Source organism: Dermacentor albipictus, chromosome 5 (genome assembly GCF_038994185.2).
Source record: "Dermacentor albipictus isolate Rhodes 1998 colony chromosome 5, USDA_Dalb.pri_finalv2, whole genome shotgun sequence".
Taxonomy (NCBI): Eukaryota; Metazoa; Arthropoda; class Arachnida; order Ixodida; family Ixodidae; genus Dermacentor; species Dermacentor albipictus.
Window position 1 is genome coordinate 42615290 of NC_091825.1, and position 22032 is coordinate 42637321.

The window sequence follows — 22032 nt, forward strand, 5'->3', positions numbered from 1 at the left end:
AGGTGCTAATTGGTTGGCGATATTTGGCAGTGGCCGCACGCTTTGTTTTGCCTCTTCGCATTAATTGGTCGTTTCTTCGAGCACTGGTCTCACCATCCCCCTTTTCACAGCAGGCAAACAGCTGAGAATAACTGCGAAGTGGGCGAGTTGACACCAGTTCAACTGAGGAGAATCGCGTAAGACGAAGTAAAAGGCGAAGAAAGCCACAAGCATAAGTGTCCCTCCATCCTTTCTGGGACTGTTTGTCGTGGTATGTGCCTTTTCGAAAATAAAAAAACAATCAGATAACAGTGATGCATTAGCTCAAAAGTAACACAAGGAAGGCTGGTCAAGCTTTTTTCACTGTTTATTTTTTTTCTCCATAATATCTCTTAAGATACACGCGCGAACAGTTGTAACACTATACTATAAATAAAACTACCTGCTATTTTTCCTCAAATAGCTCAGGAACACGAAGGCCGGTCTGGGTAACAGCCTCCGAATGATATTTCACCGGATTTTTGGTGCACTGTACACATACTATTTACAAAGCCGCCAGCAGCTTCAACCACGTCGCGTAAATCTTACAACTTTTACTGCACACAAGATCGCGATCAAACAAAAAATTGTTTTTCCTTAACACTGAGTTCACAAACAGCACACAAATGGAAACAGAAAAAATAATTCATGAACAAAGGGAGCCTAGACAGCTAACGAACGTATCAACAAGGCACTTTTCTTCGCATTCTGGACTTCCTGTTGAAGGCTCTCCTTTTCCGCCCACTGTTCTTCTGGTCATGTCACCATCTTCCAGTGAATTCGTCTGGCTTTCATACGCGTAAGCTGGAATTTTAAATGAAAAGAGTGGAGATTTTCCCCTCTAACCTGTAATCCTGGATAAGCCCCGCAATGCGCATTTATTATGGATAACATATCGGCAGCTGCGCCTTTCCTACCACTGCCTCGAAGATTACACGAGGAGCGCTATGCCGTAACGCTATTCTAATTTGTTTCTGTTCAATTTATACCACAAGCCCTTCCCGACCAGTCCAAAATGTTCGAGTAAAGCCCATTTTGCTTTTATATCACGAGACGTCACAGAACCGCGAAAACTTGCCACCTCATAATGGCTTGTGCGCACTAAAGATTCAATATTGTGCTCGACAAAACTGAACGCTCAGCAGAATAGCCGGAGGCTGGCCCGTTACAAAAGGAACAGAAGATGGTTGCCCGCGGACCACTCTGGCACTGGCTACTGGGAGCTGCAAGCATAAGTACATTTCTTAGCGAATAACGGACAGGTTTAGCTTGTCCGGCATTCGGGGGTAAACGCAAGTGGGGCGTTGGGGTGGAGGCGTAAACGTGAGTGACCTGCATGGTGCAGCCACCTCGTGGCGCAGAGCTAAAAGGGACAAAAACAGTTAATATCGTCTTAACTAAGCGTATTCGATTTCGCTGCTGTTGTAAATTTTCGGCACTGATGTAATCGTGTTGCTGCCGAAAATTTGCACGCGCAGCAATGTAAAATACACTCCGTTACTGTAACATTGGCTGCTTTTGTCAGCTTGATCTCGGCGCCACCAGGTGGCTGCACCATGCACGCTGCTCCTGTTTACACTTCCACCCCAATGCCCCAACTACCCTGTCCGCCTGCGTTTACCGGAATACCGGACATGCTAAACCTCTCTAATAAATATTTTTACGTGGCAGCATAGCGCTGTCGAGCCCCTATCGTCCGCGCGTACGACATTGCTCTGCAAGCTCTTCTTCGCTGAGGGCCCGTTTTACCGGCACGTCTAGCTTCCCGTTGCACACCACCGCGAACTTCTACCAGCCACTGTAAGCAAAGCAAGGGCAAGTGCAACAAACGCAGATGCCGACCCCCTCCCCACTTTTTTCGCACTCCTCGCCTCTTTTCAGCCAATCGGAGCAGAAAATATGTGAAGGTAGACACTGCTACTGACTTTCAAAGCAAAGTGGCCTCCCATAATCGAGGACAGCGTTTCGTTGGGCTATTCAAGCAACGCTGCGGGCCACCGCCTGATGCTTGCATCTGTGGTTACGTAAGCTTTACGTCAGGTTTGTGGAATAAAATCACAATGATATAGCTTTACGTTACATGACATTAGTAGGTGCTTCGAGATCTTGATGCTGTAATGCCTTATTTTTGTCTCAGCGAACGACGAAGACGAGTGCATAGCAGGAGATTTAGACGACTTCCATTGGCTCGAGCAACTATTCCTCGAGCCAACGGCACGACAAAGGTATACGAGCTCTTCAAAACAAGGTCGTCATGGCTTTAACTCCACTGACGGTTCATCACCAGTGGTGACACCCTTGGCTACCATGTCCTTCCTGTGACCACATGCTAATTAAGAGGATGTGCATCAGTGCATGTGCGTTTGGTAGATGACAAATTCAAAAATATGTGGTTTTGTTTGCTTTCTCAGAGAGGAGGGTGAATCAAGATAACATCGAACGTGAACTCTCCGCACTCACATTAATAGCGAAGTTCATCATTGTCCCATGTACAGGTCAATACAATAAAACAAGGAAGTGAGACGTACAGTGTTCAATGCTAGTCAGAAATTGAAAAGGAACACGAGTCATGGTAAACAGCCGAGAAGCAAATTGACATACAAAGAAAAGCTTTCTTCGAGACATTCTCTGCGATATTGTAGACAGTGACTGTGAAATAAATATTCAGTTCTTCAGCAATTTGTTACCCTGTTTTCAATAAATTATAAGTGCATTGAAACCACGACTACATTAATTCTGCTTCTGACATTCATCTCCGGGATGGTTTTCAAAGCGGAGTCAGCAGTCAGGACCTCCCGAATGTCGGCTGTAAGAAAAAAAACCATTTTTTTTGTTAAGCCCAAATATCAGAAGCTTATCACAAAACATTTCCACTTAAATACGCACTCGGCTACAAAGAATTATCTCGCTAGAAATATTGCAATACATTGACCATGACCAACATTAAACAAATTCGCACTGGGTGCATTCCAGGTGGAACAGGGACAACAAAATAGCAGCCATGCTGATATAGTTCAGTGCTGTGCAATTCAGTGCTGTACGGCGCAGCGCTGTGCAGAACTGTGATCACAGTGCTTCGATAGTCAGTGGCATATGATTCGAAAACACATTTGGTTCACTCGATGCCAAGCGGACCAGCCGAAAACTTCAATTCCTCCATTTTTTTTTCTTTTGGGTGTTTCATAATTTCAACGGAAATCTCTTCCCAAAATGTCATTTTTTTTCAGAAAACTTGAATTCTACCTTCAAAAGCAATACCTGATATCACCGAAAATATTGCAAAATAAGTGAAATCATCAACCAATCTCGTCTTATTTGCTTAGAAACATCGTGCTTTGCTATAAACTCTCATTTTTAGCGCTCAACTTTATTTTTGATTGACTCATCAAGCGGGGAAAACCCTAATTTGATGCATTTCTGCAATTTTTGAAGAACATTAAAGTTATAACAGCTGTGTTGTTGACTAAACTATTAAAGCTTATTATTTTCCACATTTTTCCATGCGACATCCGCTATATATTTTTGGAAAAATGATGAAAAAGTTGTGGAGTTTGATGTTTTTCACATTTTAATCGGTAAATTCTTGATAGAGCCGGTCAACCTAAAAATGTGAATGTTTGCGCGTTTGATATAATGACTTCTATAAATTTCTTCGGTATATCGCACGCCATCTTTTTTCTCTTAGACGAGAAGAAAGAGGAATTTTGTCCAAACTCCTTACAGCTTCTCCGATTAGCAGGAAATATTCGCTCCAGTGCATGCCTTGGCGTGGCAGAAGCATTATGTACTGAAAATGTTTTTTTGCTCGGGAGAGCGTTGCAGAAGAGCTTGAGACTGCTGTGACCCCATTTATTTAGCTACTTTAAAGTCCTCTATCGATTAACAGAAAGTAATTCGTTGTTTGAAAGTTTATCATTTTACGACCAAACAAGCAAAATAACCTCGGGTGTCTGACGTTATTGTTATGAAAGGCGAGACCATAGTCTTTTTGGGTTTTGAATAAAATTATCACTTCCTTGTTCAGAATGCTCCCTATTTATTGATTAGATTAAATGAAACGGTCACCATCCATACAAAAGTTACTCAATTCTATTGGGATGAAAGCAGTGGTGACATCCCCGTTAAATCATTTGTCATGACTACAGAATGTCTAGAACATGTCACGCAATGTGTCTCAGCTTTCCAAGCTGAAATTCTCAATATTTGCAAGCAACATCTTCCCGGAATCGGAGAACTACGATACTTTCTTGATGGAAATTAGTTCCAAGACAACAATACGAGACATTTCTGACACCTCTGTACGATGAACATGACTACAGTATTCCTGAAGAATTTTATTTCTTTTGTGACTTCGCATAGTGAAAGTACTTGCTGTAGTATTGGCGGCACTCTCAAGAGTTGTGTGGCTAGGGCAAGCTTCTCACTTCATATTCTGACCAACTGTCCAGGTGAAATAATAAAGTTCGATCGATGACGATCTAGTGCGCCATGAAACAACGTTGCAGAAAAAGATCGAACTAGTGCACCCTTCCAAAGAGCTGTATCTCATAAGCACATAACTCCACCCCTTTCATCCGCCCTCATTACCGATGGTTTTGGAAGGATTTGAAAGCGTCCTTAAGTTTTCAGACCCTATTTGCAGCACAGAATAGAAAGTAGAACACAGCCTTCAGAAATTTTTCAGGCTCAGAACCGATGCACTGTTACCGCAGTATTATCCGACAGCGAAGACAAGGATGTTGTTCTTGCTAGCATGGTTTTTCTTCAAATAATTGCGCTAGCCAACTAGCGGAGAACATCAGTTTTAGAGTTGCTGGCTTAGGACGCCGGGGGAAGGGAAGGAGGGGGAGGGGGGGAGACGTCATAAGTTTTTCGCTCGCTTGGTGCGCTTGCATTGCATATCAATGTATATTTTCGAACTGGCAAGAAACAAATGTCTCTCAGACACCCGATGTCTCAGTAGACTGAACTTGTCAAATTTATAGCTTCATGTAACTTGGTGATCACAGCTGTTTGGCCGAAGGCTTATGCTAATTTTACTGCAACAGCGGTTAGGTGTTGGAAATTTAGTTTGCCTTGCCCGTTTGCACCTCATGGGCAGAACTGGCGGAAGCGGTGCGAACCTCTCAAATTGAGAGACTTAGCACCACGAAGACAGGAAGAGCCATATTGGCCAAAGTTGGAATAAACCCGGACAGAGGCCCCACCCAAAAGGTGGAAGTAGATAGGGAAATTAGAAAAAATCTGATTATCCCCCCTCTGCCAAAAAACATGCACCCGGAACATAACAAAGACAGGAGGCATAAACGAGCCGAAGCATTAAAAATTAGATTCGGTAATATCTCGGAGCATGAGGTGGCCTATGTAGACGCGGCGGGAGGTAGCGGCAGTTTTACGGTGGCAACGGCCGTCAGCGGCCGGGGTATTCCCGTGTCTGCTGTCACTCTGCGTGGGCGCAACATAGAAGTTGCCGAGGAAATTGCGATCGCATTAGCTTGCGCTGGAACGGACGCGAAATTTGTGATCAGTGACAGCAAAACTGCCATACAAAATTTTAACAAGGGAAGGATCTCACCCTTAGCGGCCAGAATCCTAGGCCAGAGAAAGCTAGATAGAAAAATTCAAATAATTTGGACTCCGGCGCATGAAGCCGTCCCCGGCAACGAGGCGGCCCACGAGCTGGCTCGAGATCTCTACCGCCGAGCCGCTACGGGGCCCCTCGATGACCGAGGGAGCGGAGAGCGCATGCTAAAATATGGGGAGATCACGCAGCATTATAGATTGGCTCGTAGACTGGTATCCCCGCCAGACCCAAAATTAAACAACAGACAAGCAGTCGCGTGGAGACGACTACAAACTTATACATATCCGCACCCGGTTATGGCGAACCACATGTTCCCCGAGGCCAGGAGCGATAAGTGTAATCTTTGTGGGGCGAGAGGGACCTTCGACCACATAATATGGGAATGTCCGTACTCTCCCGGGGGAACGCACAAAATAGATAGTAGAGACACCTGGGAGACCCTGCTGCGCAGCTCGGACCCTGAGCTCCAGCTCCGGCTCGTCCAACTGGCCGAAGAGGCTGCTGGGACCCAAGACCTCCCAGCCTGCATCTGAGGCGGCGGCACTCGCCCCCTGACCTGTGCGTCGGGGGGTGGGCAGATCACCTTTTTCCGTTGGACATTAAAGTTTATTCTATCTATCTATCTGCCTTGCCCGTTCATCCCATCGCGCTCACGAAACACAACGACAACTATTGTTGTCAATAGGTCACCTCGTCGTCCCCAGCTTCGTCATTGCCACAGCGTGAAGAAAAAGAAGATTACTTCATTTTTTTTATTTGAACTCATCCCAGTGCATCAATGTTCCCTTGGAAGCCGAGTGCGCTAGCAACTAAGCTTTCGGAATTTTTTGCATTTCTTGCAGTTTTTTTTTTTTGAGCTAGCAGTTCTGAGTAGCTAGTGCAAGGCTTTGGTTTCCACAAAACTGTGGGAGTAATGGTGTCTGGGCAAGGATTTCGCAGACCAGAACGATCGATACTTTAACGGAACACAATTACGTTATGTGGGCATCACTGGCACATAACTATTGACCCTATTTGCGGAGCAGTTTGCTCTAGAGAAACGAGACGGCGCTTTCGGCGTCGCGCCGCACGTTGCCTCAGCGAAAGCGCACGAATGCTAAACCATTACCGCTTTTGCCCTGCTATTGTGCAATAAGCTTTCGAAAAAGCAGCTGGCTGTTCGCCGGCACACTGCGCTCCATTCATGCTGCAAAATATGGAAGGGCAGATGTACGACGTTTCCAGTAGTTGCCTGCAAGAGGAATGGAATGAATCTGTGTGACCAATTCCATTGACGACTACTACACAAGAACTGCATGTGTGCTCCGAGGCTTTCCCCGTGCATGAAAAATGCACTCATCCGCCAGCCTTCTATCGCTAACCTCAAAAAAAAGAGGACTCCAACCCCGTAATGTCTGCAAGAGTGAGTACTACTCCCTAATTGGTGACAAAGCAAGTAGCATCACGTCCTGGCATGGATCTGTGCAGATACCGTCCTCACACGTTTTCTTCACACATCCATCCCGACACACACGCCAAAGACATGCCCCCTAGAATAAGTAGCCGTTTCAAGTATCACTGTGCCGAAGCATAAGTGACGGTGACTTTACTGATAACACACGAATGTTCCTAGCTGAACGTTTCGTGAAGGTCAAGAGAGTAAGCGAGTGTCTAGCGATAATTCGCATTTGCTACAAGCAATCACAAAGCATAGTACGTCTACGTTCCAAGCCTTGTGTGCAGCCAGAGCAACTCTACCGGAACTGAGACCACCCGTGAGCAATTAAGCTAGAAAGAAACTATCTAATACGGACCGTACCAAGGAATGTTACCGAGTCAGAATCATGACAAGGCGCTGCTTCAAAGTGTTTGCCAAATAAACAATGGAAAGCAAGACACACGGATCCTGATTTAATTCACAAGCGCAAACGTTCGACAGTTCGTAATAGATTTGTAGCCGCTTTTAGTACAGTCACTCTATACGCACCTCGCACCGTTTGGACATGCCGTAACGAGTTCTGAAAACGCTTCCATGTCTTCTGAAGCTAGGGCCAAAGCATCGTGTCGTTCACCCAATCACCGTCTACGATATTCGCTGAAACAGCGGCATGCTGAGGCACACCGGCCGTCATGACATCCATTGTAATTACGGAAGCAGCTGAGGCAAGCAATGGTCGGGCCAGCACGTGATCATTTATGGTGCGCCCAAGGGATGGCTGTGAAAAGGGTCTATAATATTTTATTGCGTTCGCTCACTACGGGGAACCTGAGAGTAATCTGTGCACGGTAACCGGGACTCGGACGCAATGACGTAAAAGCATTCCAAATATTTCTATTCTAATTCTTCAATCAGCCTACCGTGATTGGTCAAAATTTTTGGGGCCACTCCCAGTTCACCTGTCTGTCACGCGAAGTCACGAAAACCGCGATAGCTCCCCATCTGATATGACGTGAGCACACTGATTGTGCATGATTTGACCGAACAAAAAAAATTCTATTTGTGATTCGGCGCCTTTTCTGCATTAGCCCTCGGATATTGGTCAAAAGTTTTCGTGCTTCACCCACTTCTCCTGCCAGTCACTCAACGTCACAAAACCGCAAGAACTCACCGCGTAAAAGTGACGAGTATGCCTTAGAGATGCATTATTATGCCAAACAAAATTGAATTTCCTCCTCAATAGCCGCAGGCTGCCCCGTTCCGAAAGGGAAAAAAGATGCTTGCCGCCGATTGCTCAGGCACTGGCTGCTTGCTTCTACCGAAGAGAATGGGTTTATTTGCGTATAATAAACCTTTTTGCGTGGCCGTGTGACGTTTTCGAGCACGTTAAGCACGTTTACGACCTCGCTCTGCAAACTCTTCTTTGGGGAGATCCGTTTTAGCGGCATTCTTAACGTTCCGTTGCATGCCGCCGTGATTTTCGACCAGCCACGGCAAGCTAAGTAAGGAAAAGCGGACCATTCACAGACGCCGGCACTACCCTCTTCATCCGGTTATCGATTTTCAGTGCAGTAGCTCCGCCCCATCGAATCCCTCTCCAATGGAGCGTGCTCCTCACCTCTTGTCTGCGAATTAGATAAGACAAGCCGCTCAGTGTAGGCAATGTTATTCATTTTTCAAGCAAACAAAAGTGATCTCTTATGAACGAGGAGAGCGTTTGATTGGTCTGTTCAGACAGCCCTGCAGGTGACTGCCCGATGCTTGCGTCCGTGGCTATGCAAGTTCGACGTCAGCAGATTGGAATAAAAACATATTGGAATAACTTTACGTTATGGGGCCCTGGGCCGGTATTTTGTAGCGATGCCTTTTCGATTCTATGCTTTTTCAGGCTTTTCGCGCTTGGCCAGTGGTCAGAGCGACGGTCTGCCCGCATTATGAACGGGATCAGGCGGCGATGTGTGGTGGATGATAAGAATAGCGTAGAATAAGGCATAAGGCGTCGCTACAATATAGCGGTCCTAGTTACAGGGTGATTTCATGGGGGGAGGGGTGCTGTCATGAAAAAGAATGTATCAACGAAATGTAAGAATTTAAATAAAGACATAGTGGAATATTATTACATCATACTCATCGCATTAACATGGTTCTTAACAATGTATATATGTAGCAGCGTCTTTTCGTGTAGTTCTTCGCTGTCATGCTCGTGAAAACTACGTCGGCGGCGGCACCAAGGAGGCGTACATGGCAATGATGACAATAAACATAGAACATGGCACGTACCCAAAACAGAGGATTCGCCGAGAATAAAACCTGCTCGCGGAAAACAACGACGAAAACGTCAACGATGTCGCGTAATTTACACAGTTGCGAACAGTATTTATAGCCGCCAAGTGCCCTGTGCAGCACTGCAAATGTACGACATAAGAAATGCTTCTACGACCGCAAAATGCTACGGGGAAAGAATTCCTGAAAATCAGCGATCCGTTGGGGCACTCAAGCCCGCGGCAACTGGTGCGCTGTCACTTTAATAAGCAATTTGTAGAATTGGGACGTGACGCACGCGGAAGACGGACATAGCATTCGCTATATTGTTAGCGCGTTCCGTTCTGCGTCTGTGGCAGAATGGAAACATGTGATTCCGTTTTACCAAGCGGATCACTGCGTTGCACAGTAGCGCAAGCTCAAATAGTCTCAACGAAACAGTCGATGCTACGACAAATAACGTACGCGTGTTTCTGCGGCCATATCGGTAAATAATCGGAATGTATTACTGGGCGAACCTATGGTTCAAACACACCTATCATTAATCAGACACGCCTAAAGGATCGGTAATCAGACTCGCTTAAAGGGTCAACAAATGCGTGTCCTACTCGGGCTTAGGTTTAATATAGTTTGCCTTGAACCATAAGCCCCATCCTTACCACTGCTAGATTTCCCATGGGCACTTACAGAGGGTAAAACAAAAAACGGGCTTCAGGAGCCATCGTGACATTTCCCTCCTTGCTCCTCCGTAAACTCGTGCTACCCGGCTCCACATGCTTTCGTGCGATTCGGACACAATTTTCTCGGGACTGTTTTACCAATAAATGAGAATGACATTGCGTTTGAAAGAAATCTAAGAGTTGGAGTGCATAGGCGCTGTGACAATATCAACTTAACAATCAGTTAGTTAGTGACGTCATAGTACCATATCAGTGCTGTTCTTTGGGCATGAAATGAAAGACGGGAATCTTTTTCCTTCTTTCTCAGAGCTAATAAACCAATCCTTTAATACCAAATCAATAAATATGACATTTTCCCAACACAAGTATAGGCACACTTTTTTGCCCGCCAACGCTCAATTACGCATGTTAAAAAACGCTGAACACGTTAAATGCGATGTGAGTCATCGTGTTCAGCATCGCAAAAACCAAAGATATAACGATACACCATTCTGTACTACAGGCTTCTGAGTAATTGAAGCAGCTTGGCACTGAATATTATCATCAATAACTGAAAATTCGTCATTGACCTGCGCTCCATTCATTCGGCAGTCGGGAAATGCTTACATCTTTTGCATTGTATTCTGCGTCAATATACGCAAGTGTGGTAGCATCGTGATATTATTTTTTTTCGGTGTATGTTATTTAGCAACTCGTCAGCACCAGACTAGGAATTGTCGGGAGGTGCCATAAGCCGTTGTTTACCGCTCTGATTTGATTTTTGTACGACCATTTGATTGGTTTTTTCGAACCACAAACGACGCTTCGCAGAAAATGCCTTAAAATGAAACAGTGAACTAACCTGAAAGGTTTCTTCAACGTCTTCAGCGTCTGCGGAAATTTCATGATGTTTACATTGCACATATAACCAGGAGACTTTTTTTTAATTCTGCCTGCTTGTCGGAAAGATCACCATTCTGAAAAAAATGCCAGAAAACGATCTGTCAGGGTTTCTCTACACTGCACCTATTTGGCGCTGTTATAGTTTCACCGCGCTTAATCTGCTGCTAAGTACCTCGTGCCTCAACCAAACCAATATCAGTCCTGCAGGCGAGGGTGACGCGGAGGCAGCATGCTGCAAATACGGTCTTTAGGCCAGATCGGAAAACCTGATTGTTTATGTATACGTAATCAAACTTGAGGCATGCCACAAGGTTAACGGAACAAGTATTTAATTTCAAGAATTTCTACCTGTGGACCGGTGTTCATCAGGGTTTACAAACGTTGGCATTTCGGCACTGATAGTGGAGAGCGGACATTGTGCTTGACCATTCTTAAAAAAAAAATCATCCGAGCAAGATTTCGAACCGAAAGGGACAGTGGTGGCAGTGATTGACTACTGCTAGGTGCTTTGAGAGATTTACATCAGCCTCATCGGCAACGATGCATGGAAAGAGGAAGGCGGAGTTCCATGTTTGTATGGCAAGGAGGACAGTGGTAGAAGAAATAGACAGGGGGCGATGAATAAGAAGAAATAATAAAATACATAAGTCCGAGAGGGGCCGATGGGCGGAGAGTAGCGGCAGCTGAATTTTCGTTCACATACCCGCTGCGGTGGCTTGGTGGCTATGGTGTTGCGCTGCTAAGCACGAGAGGTCGCGCGATCAAATCCCGGTCGCGGCGGCTGCATATATATGCGGAGGTAGGGGGGGGGGGGGGCGAAATGCAAAAATGTCCGTGCACCGTGCATTGCATGCACGTTAAAGATCCCAGCGCTGGTGATCGAAATAAATCTGTAGTCCCCCACTACGACGTGCCTCATAGTCAAATTGTGGTTTTGACGCGTAAACCCCAAGAGTTCATTTGATTTCAAGTTGCTTTGACACGAGGCAGAGAAGGTGAAAACGATCGCTGAGCAGCAGCAGTGCACGTGTCACTGCTGTAGTGGGAGATAGGGCAAGTTGAGTAGGGCAGTCTCGGGCAGAATAAAGAAGGCGCCCTGGAGGGACACGAAAATTCAGCAACTTGTGGAAATGATCACAGTGTAACAATAAACACGTAAGAGACACGGCACATTCAGGCATCATTGTGGTCAAGTTGAGGTGGGTTCCAAAGTTCCCTGACCTTAGAACGTTAGCGAGCCTAGTTAGGAAGCCTCCACAAGAGCGCTATTTTCTAACGTTTACCGTACAACTGACACAACTTCAGCTCACGCGGACTCCTAGCAGAGGCAATGAGCCGCTCAGAATGACAACTGAGCTACATTTATTAGTTTTCCAATGGCCCCCTGAGGCACACGTGGAGGCAACTGCAAGTGGTTAGCAGCGCCTCAATTTTTTGAAGAGAGAGCAAGCATCCACGCTCACCCTTTCACTGCATATCCCGGAGGCACGTCAGGCGCCTCGGTCTCATTAATTGATTTAGCACACGTTCAAACTTACGGGTGAAAAAAAAATTCTCTCTGCTCGCATGCACGGGTGTGTTCAAGACCAGATCGCAACAAAACGACGCTCACGCGTTCAAAGGAGTAACCGAGCAGTCGAACGTGCCTGGAGATGGGTAAATTCGGGAGTCATTTCACATGGGCCGTGGTTGTTAAACCGCAGGCTAAATGGAATCTCTGGTTGTCCGGTTTATTCATGCTTACACACCTCGCTTTGAATTCTGTACATGTCGTTACTGGAATAACAGTCAAGATTTTTGTTAATTTTATATACAAAGGCCGAATTCGATACCTTAGCTATGGCTGTTCTTATATGAGAGCAAAACTTGCAGTGATGGCTGCAAGATGGTTGACAACCCTTGGACACGTTGGGCTTCTGTGCCCTCGCTCTGACTAATAAATCTCTCAAATTTCTGTTTATTAAGGCGGATATCTCCCAGTTGGATTCCATTTCATATCGTAAAGGTCGTGAGTGGAACCCACAGCCTTTGGTGTTAATTAAGTAAAAGCTAATTAGGCAACATGGACCCAACACGGAGATATAGGCGAACTGGCATCTCCTAGTTGGATTCCAATTGACATCGTGGAGTTAGAAAGTCCAACCCACTCCCTCGGTGTTAATTAAGGCGAAGTGAATTATTGCAAGCTTAACTGAGATATAGTTAATTAAGGCACTCGAACCCATGATGTTTAACGGAAGTCATGCCCTCTACCTCTGGTGGGAGTCGGCCCCATTTAGAGAAATCGGCGAACCGGCCATGTCTACAAGTTGGATTCCAGTTGACATCGTAAAGGTCGATAGCCGAACCCACGACCTTTGGTGGCAGTCGAAGCCAATACTGTTGGTGCTCACTAAAACGAATTTAACTAGGGCGCTCGAACGCATGACCCAACATGGACATATGGGGGAACCGGCCATACCTCCAAGTTGGATTCCGATTCACATCGGGTGATGTCGAGAGACGAACCCACAACCTTTGGATAATTAAGGCAAGTTTGATTAAGCCAGTGTTAATTAAGATAAGTTAATTAGGGTACTCGAACTAACGGCCTTTGGTGAGACTTGCGCCCGCTACCTTTTGTAATAATTAGGGCGATGTTAATTAGGGCACAGTTTGTTAAGTTACATATAATTAACGCGCGCGAAACCACGACCTTTGGTGAGAGAAAACAAGTGATGAAAGCAACTCCTTGTGGGCAATATTTTCTACTTTCCGGAGTGGATTTCAGTTTCTCCGCGTGTCGCTCAAATTGTGCAGATTCGGAGAGATTCTTCTGTAGCGGATCAGTGACGCGCCGTGGGAACTGAATGAGGCGTTCAGCCATGTCAAGGTCAATGTTACCTTTTATCCACATCTTCTGCTATGTCGTATCTTGGTGCCAATAAATATTTTACGTAGAGGAATACCATCAGACATAAAGGAAATCAGGAAAAAAATGACGCAGTAATGTACAAAGAAATAGGAAGAGTGCTTAACTGGAAGGTGAATAGAAGAGCGGATCTCCGCGATGCTTCACTGATCCGCCTAGCCTAAAAGCTCACACTGACGAATGTTGATGCGGTAAAAAAGCTTGTAAAGAACAGACGCAATCACACACCTTACTAGGTGTGTGGAGGCCAGTCAACCACCCTGCACAGGTCTCGCGCTAAATACTCACCGTATTTTCTCAATCTCTCCCCTCTGCCGTCATCTCTTGTCTACGCATAGGTGAGCTCGACTACTTCCCTTAAACACCTGCACCTCACGCTTGCGAGACACTTTCAGCACGTTCTACACATAGTGAGAATTTCACAACCTCAAACCGTCACATAACTGTGTTGTCACCAACGACGGCTTAGATAATGACCCGTCTGCAAAAATAAAGCTTCTCTCTCTCTCTCTCTCTCTATCGCTCGCGTGCTCAAACATACAAACGCGGTAAAACATTGTTACAGCTGCGCACGCTTTCACGTACCGCGGTTGTAATCCAGTCTCCTTTTGCAGACAAGCGTGACTTGAAATCTGACGCTTTGCTGGAGTCTATCGGTTTCTCGCCGGTGCAAGCGCCGCTGGCGGGCGGGGTTCGAGCGGCGCCGCAGCGACCACCGCGGACGCGCTTTCCGCATCTTCCAGCCTCAGCGTCCAGACGAGCCGCGGAGGCCTCGGCTCGCTGCCGGCGACGGGGTCACTGAGCACTTGCCACACCAGGCGCGCCACGCGCTGTGGCGAGGATGGTTGGCAATCCTCCGGTCGCACACGGAGCTTGAGAGGTCGCCCGTCCAACAGTCGCGTCCGCAGGCCGCAGTAGGAGACCCTGGAAGTAACCAACGTATTCGATATAGAAATGTTGCTGTAGTAAACGTAGACGCTGTCGGAAATCTATTTTGCCGGACCTATTTGGGTAGGCCCCCAAATTCTGAAGCCCTCACCTGAAGGTTGAGGACTCTCACAAGACAATCCTACTGGCTTATATTCGAGGAGGTTTCTATTTCTGCGCATCTGTTCAACTCCTTCAAAATAGGAACTTCCACCCATATATGTGCCACATCCTGTAGGCTAGTTCCGGTTTATAACACCCATGCCACCGTTTCGATAGGGTCTTCACATACGCAGCCGAAAGCATTTGCCAACGCTGGCTTCTCCGCAACAAACGAAATTTCATTGCCTTCCAATCAAATCAAGCGGGGATAGGTACTAAAGCCTATTTTGTTGTATAGTTCGCTCAGCCCTTTACGATATGCACAATATGAACTCGATAAACGCAGTGCAACTTGTAAAGAACGGAATCTCACATGCAAACACAAATATACTGATATGATATTGCGTAGGCATTCTCCGGCACCCGCAAAACAGTATTCTTGAACGTAAGATGTTTCTTAATCACTAGAAGCAAGCAGAAACTAAGAATAAAAGATAACAATAGGGAAATGCAGAATTGGTATACAAAAAACTGCCTGTATATGGGAAGTGCTCACGTAGGCGTTCAATAAGAACTTGCCATGACAGTGTAAATCATTAAGCTTAGAAAAACAATAACAAAACGTAAAACGCTTGTCATCAAACAGGCACCATGTAAATTCTGATATAGGTACTCAACGGACTGCCACCATCGGTAAAAATTGGCTGCCTTCGTCTGCTAAGGAAACTTATGTCTAATCTTCCATACGTTGAATACTGCCGATGACTTAAGAGCCCATTAAGAGTAGTAGAGCCGGAAATTGCAAATGTAAAAGAAAGAGAAAGCGCATGACTACGTCGTAGCGTGGATATGAGTGAGCAACTTCTCTAGACTGCACCACTGAGTCGAAGGCAACAGCTTGGGTTGCAAATTGTACGCCGAAAACAGTCGAAGAGTGAAATACGGGCTATGCCTTCGCACTCACGAAAATCCATTGGTAAATTCTTCTTTTAGGTCTTTGTAGTCGTGGGAAGGCTTCAAACGTGATTTTGGCCAGTGATAGCTGAAAAGGCCCCCTTCTCAATAACGAGAAGGAAGGGATTTAACCAAGGGGCCCGATCTTTATTAGTGATAACATAAGAAGCCAACAAACACTGACACCAAAGACAACATAAGGTAAATTACTTGTGCTTAATAAACGAAATAAAGAAACGATAAATTATTGGAAAATAAAGTTTATGAAAAAACAACTTGCCGCAAGTGGGGAACGATACCACAACCTTCGCATTATTATCCAGCGCACCCTCCACCTCTTCTTCGAATACACATGTTTTTATTACCCCGTGCACCCTCCACCTCTCCTTCAAATAGGCGCATTTTTTATTACCCCGCGCACCCTCCAGCTCTACTTAAAATACGCACATTTTATTGCCCCTTAAGGCAGCATTCCCTTCTTTGTCTTGTATTGCTTCCTCATGGCCTTTGCGAGAGCTCCTTCAAACGAAGTGCAAGCCGGCTACTCCTGTGCATTATTACACTGAGCCCTCTATGGCCGTAATCTACCGATCAGTGATACCCACCTCCCAAGCCCACCGTCTGGCTTAAAGGGGCCATAAACGGTCGTGCGACTATTTTCCCTTAATTTTTCTAACTGCGAGTAGAGGACCTAACACCGTTGTACATAAAAAGAAACTATGCTCTCAGCACACATTTTAACTAGGAATTTCAATTTCAAAAGGTCCTGCAGGAAATGTCATTCTAGTATGGCCAGGACATACGGGGTCTCCATTACGCCGTTACTTCGAAGCAGTTCGAGACCACATCGGACGCTTCACTCCGCGCGCTCTAGCACCCAACGGCAAAGCAGAGACATCGCCGTTGAACTATGCTCGCAGTTCCTTCAATTGTGGAATAAAAAAGCCCCGTTTTTATTGCTTCTTTGCGCGTTCACGCCTTTCACGCGCAAGTTTTTGTTAAGATGGTTTAAAAAAGCAGCAGCATACCAACGAGACGAATATGCGAAAACGAAATGACGCATGGTGGCCACGACGTATTTCACGCTCTTGCAATCGCTTCCAGTGCTTGCAGCAAGCATAACAACGTCTTTTGGAGTGTGGTTCCGTTTCTACAGGAGAGCCGTTTCTTGGAATTCGAGCTCACGGGAGTTCATGCGAGTTCAGTGTCGCCAGGCGGCTCTACGGTTCCAAAGGCTGTATGTTTCAAATGCGATATAACAACATTCAAATGCGAATTTCCTAAAGCGCAAAATGCTCTCAAACTTTGCCAGCTTGCTGTCGCACGTGTACGGTTGAACCTGTGAAGCAGCATTTAAGCTGGCAATCTTAAAGTGCCATGGCTGCTTAGTTTTCGTTTCTTTAATCTCCAGCTTCACAAAGTTAACAAGTATTTCGCTATAAAGACGGTATTCGTCATTGTTTGAACAATAGGCCAGAAACTCACAATACAGCCTATGTCTCAGTGTGCGTTATAGCAATTCGTAATAATATAATTCATATTTCATGGACGCGGATGCACCACAACAAATGAATATCCAAACTTCAGCTGTAGGCAGAAATCACAAAGTAAGCAAAAGAGCGTGGAATTTCTTACAAAAGCTATGCTCGCTCAAGAAGTACGGCGAAACACAGTAAATTTCTGAACGCTTGAAGAATTGAAAACAATAAGCCGCACTCACGTGTAGCCGAAGCTGTCGAGGATGGCAACTTTGTCGATGAACCATGAGTCCTTCCCTCCATAAATCCATCCGCGGTATTTGGTGTATTTGATGACTATTCTCGTGATGTTCACGACAGCAGGGTGAGCGGCGACAAGCACCTTCTCACCTTGGCCACCTCGCAGCTCCTGCGAATCACTGGAACAGAGAAGTTTGCCCCTTCAAGCGCCGCCAAAAGACAGTGAAATACGAGTGAACGCAAACAAGCCTTAACGTCAATGAGTGCCTCCATCTAAAATGGGGCGGCAAGGCATCACGTGTTTTAGAAAATGTTAAGTGGCACAGAAAACCGAAAAGCAAGAAATTGGGCTCGTCGCTGCTCGTTCATCTCGTAATTCGCTGGGTGCAACTGAGTTAAGTAATAGCCAGGGTAGGGCACACCACATACGGTGCGCTGTCGTCTTTATCTTGTGCATCCTATTGACTTCGAGTTGCATTGAATATAATTAATACACACAATAGGACACACGAGGCAAGAATGACAGAGCGTCTTGTCTGTTGTGCCCTAACGTGGGTTTTAGTAGTGGTCAGTCGAATTGAGCTTACTATAACATGAAAAATAGCACATGAAGGTGAAGGCACAAGGTTTCAGGCAACACACTGTGTGCTGTGGTTGATGCAGAGACTTGCGTCATAGTTGCTAGTAAATGGAATAATGAAGTGGAATTCACTAATAATTTATAAACAATAATTTTGGTGGCTTACTAGCTAAATCTTAGCCAGTAAGAAAGCACAGCCTACAAATTTACTAGACATCATCTGGTTTTCACTAGATACAAGAAATCTCCCCTGAAAATGTAGGGTGAAACAAATAAATGTTCTCCCAGTCATTCTTTCCGAACAGCATTTTTCCACGGAATGCCAAACGTCAACTGGAACTCGACGCTGGAACATCGACGCTGAAGAAAGGCTTCTAGGAACTACTTACTGCTTGCCACCGAATTTATATCAAGTGGACTTGCATGCTCTACCCTCTGACTGGAATATCTTATTAACAACAAAATCTCCTCCACACACCCTAATTAGGAAGCTACTTATTATATTTACATAATGATTCCATCTCGTAAGTACTGTATGTTAAATCGTCACATTTGCTGCCACAAAAATTGTGTGTTGATGTCTTTTAGGCTGCGTGTCCAAATAATATGTACTTGAAGCTGATCCTGAACACATAGCACACAAAGCAGACGACACTCCTGAAGAAGCAAGATACTGTGCGCACTCTGAAACTTATACAGGAATAACAGTTTCTTTCTGTATACATAGAGGAACCCAGGACCCGATCTATCTATTATGGAAGTTCAGTTATGTTGCATACCTTCACCGAAAAGTACATGAGCGTTCGGGAAATCTTTTCGTTCAGGAAAGGCGGGTACAAGGCAGACGACTGTGCTTTTTTCAGTGTGTAGCCTATACAGAGACGTGTACCTTCAAAACTTTAGCATTATGACAGGTTCAATAATCACTTTTTATGACTATGTTCGTGTCCCGACACATGAAATATTTTATTTTCTTCCTTACTGCATCAGAGCCGGGAGGTTGCTACATTTCATTACAAATTGCACCACCCTTCCGAAATAGAGACTGGCATCCACACATGTAATGCAGAGCCAACAAAACTATTAGGGAATTTCTCCATACTGTAAACGTGTTTCCTGTGTGGAATTTATACAATGTATCATACGGCCTACGTTTTAGAGACACGGCTTGCCCTTACCCCAGTTTTTGCTACTGCGACATTTCCCAGCACGGCGCGCCTGCATGTGCACATCCGGATAAACAGCATAAAGTTAAACTGCATTCTTGAATAACAGCGTACTTGTAGGCACTCAGGCGAAAGAAGCTACCTTGAAGAACCGAAAAAATATAGAACGCCGAAAACATAGCATGATGCTGTCACACCTAGTCGTGGAAAAACAATCAGTGGGCTTAAAGTGCAGGAAATGTTCATTAAAATATGGAAAGTTAACACATGGTAAAAATACGCTCAAAATGAATGTGTACGAGTAACCTTTTAAGAAACCATACAAAGAAACAGTGACCATGGTTCTGACAAAGACGAGTCCCGTTGTCCAAGCGTTGGTTCCACGACATTTCTTGTTCAACCACTGCTCAGCGCTTCAAGCTTCTGTCTTTATGTTAAACTCACTCTTGTTTTAAACAAACGCATAGGCCACGCTGACACATTTCTCCAGCACCTATATAGCATTATGTAGAAGCAGTATTGAAAAAAATACACTTATTTATTCAAGGTTAAAACCTCCTACAGTCCATCGAACACTTTGCAGGTTGTCATGCATATGCAGGTTGTCATGCATATGTAAACGCGAACATGAGTTTAGACTAATACGATTCGTATTTAGGTAGGAGAGGAGCGAAGGTGGACTACTTTGTACATGATGCTTCCTTGTCCCGTTTCGTGCGATGTTTTCGTTCTTCGCCCTAACTTGTTCTTCAAGCCTTTCCTTGACTTATGTTGCTGTCATTTTTACATGTGTCACCTGCAGTAATCAATAAATGGAAGGAGACGCTGTAAATGCTGCAATGCTGTAAATGTACCCTACTGCAAATGTATCCAGGCAGATGCGCTTAGGGCCAGGTAGACAGTTTTGTGCTTTGATAAAGAAAACTAGTGCTAGAAACAGCAGTACCGTCCCTATCACTTGTGTAGCTGGGGAACTCATGTGGCGAGTGGCACGCTTGCATTTAAGAGGCGAATTTCTAGGGAGCGAAATACCACATAACGACTTCTAGAAAAGTAATTGCGGCACCTGAAAGTTAGGTTAATTTGAGAAAACCCACATTGCCACTTGATGCCACGCGCAAGGTACGCCAACTGTGAAAATCAGAATAAAGGGTGTCAACAAATTATCGCCGCAATTTCAACAATTCTGTAACTTACAGTCTAAGTTGCGTATTAAATGTGGTAATGCGGTTTCTTGAAAATGATGCAGAAATTCTAAGGTTTTGTGATCACAAATGAATCACTAGTGGATGACTATGCAGTCGCCATGTTAGAAAAACCTACGCGTTCCTTGTTTACAGTAGCTCCTCAGGTTCAAAGAAAGTTGGTTGTCTGTCTGTCCCTCTGTCTACCTTGGTTACTATAAAGTAGGTCATGAATCAGCTATATATCTCGACTGAAACAGTCACTGCGCTTGCATGACGCCCGGTGGACATACCGGAGAAAATTTTTACAGACAGCTACTCGTCGCCTTTGCACAAATTTTGTACTGAAGGTGCGTTTCTCAAGGAATACCTAGTGGAAGGCTTAGTCTATGGGTGTTATCTACAACTTCCGCTTTGTGCTCCCCTCGGATGGCATGCAGCAAACGCTAGTTTCAAAACAGGTGTTCATATCATTGTTATCATCACCAGCATGACGGAGTCGAGTTTCATCTGTGAAGGGGGAGTGTTTCACAAGAATCGCAGTTAGGGAGTTCTTGCTTCGGGATTTACACATATAAAGCAAGGTTTATCAGGCACACGTGTAGAGTGAAACTTTCCCAGCGCTTACATATGCAAGTGAAATCATTTCGCATTCCGTAATGCATTCATGCAAATTGGTATTGTTATACCACAGAACTACTGATTACTCTTACACCGTATCATGGTGAGAAAATAAACACCAGCGGGGCATGCTCTGTAACAGATGGTACGAGCATTCATCAGGGATGTTCTGGACCAATGGCTGAAACGTCATGAAAACGTAAAATGATAATCATTGGACTGCAAAAAGAAACGAACTGGACAAGTGCTTTATCGACCACGACCTTTGTCATAATTCTGCATGTTGTCCTAGGAAGAAGAGCAAAGCAATTGCTAACTATCGCAATACCTTCACTTCAAAGTTGTTGCTGAAGTAGGCCGGTCAAAATGAAGTACATTCTTTTGCAAGGAAAAGTAGCTACACCTTAGACTTACAGATACCCCTCATTTCTTTGTACACCTTTTCCTGCAAAGAACAAAGAGTCATAACGAGGTAGCATCTCAATAATTTAGGGACCTGTTTCTTGGAGACGTAGCGCTCAGATTGTGTAGCCACCATACCTGGATGATCATAGCATGTTAGCATGTTTAGGCAAAGAAATAAATTGTATTCGTGCAGGGCTGGTGGCAGAAAGGATTTGCTATGTCGGCAGACAGGGCACAGTTGACATCACGACCCTGTGGTGCAAAACTAGCTGTCCTACTTTCGATGCTTGTCCCTAATAAATAATCCTCAAGAATGAAGCTTTTTTGATGCTTTATCAAGAAATAAGTACCTAAAAAAGAGTGTAAGCTCTCTTTCTCAAAGACGATCGTTCTCGAAGGACCCGGAACTTTCACCGCGCCTGCACTTTCAGCGCGCCTGATTTACTGTCGTTACTTTTGTACGTTTGTGCGATTCACAGAGACAATGAAAGCAGCTAGTTGGCTGGTTCTATTTTTGCTGCTTACCCTATCTAGGACACTGCGACCAAAAACACCGGAACAGAAACATACAGACAAACGGATGATGCGCAAACTTAAAACGTTGTGACATATATGAATATA

At 45.0% G+C, this 22032-nt stretch overlaps 1 protein-coding gene across 2 annotated transcripts in view; it reads right to left on the reverse strand.

Annotated features, from left to right (window-relative positions):
* Nucleotides 1–328: 328 nt before the first annotated feature.
* The window catches only part of LOC135900502 (pancreatic triacylglycerol lipase-like), a 53675-nt gene continuing 31971 nt past the window's right edge, over nucleotides 329–22032 (reverse strand). Inside the window, exons 8-11 of one of the 2 annotated variants that reach the window (XM_065429982.2) lie at nucleotides 17458–17634; nucleotides 14340–14678; nucleotides 10803–10917; nucleotides 329–2824 (exon numbers count right to left, since the gene is read on the reverse strand). In XM_065429982.2, coding sequence (XP_065286054.1) covers nucleotides 14405–14678; nucleotides 17458–17634 — 451 coding nt within the window. In that variant the 3' untranslated portion in view covers nucleotides 329–2824; nucleotides 10803–10917; nucleotides 14340–14404. The remainder of the gene's footprint in view (nucleotides 2825–10802; nucleotides 10918–14339; nucleotides 14679–17457; nucleotides 17635–22032) is intronic. The other variant, XM_065429983.2, reaches the window with a different exon arrangement.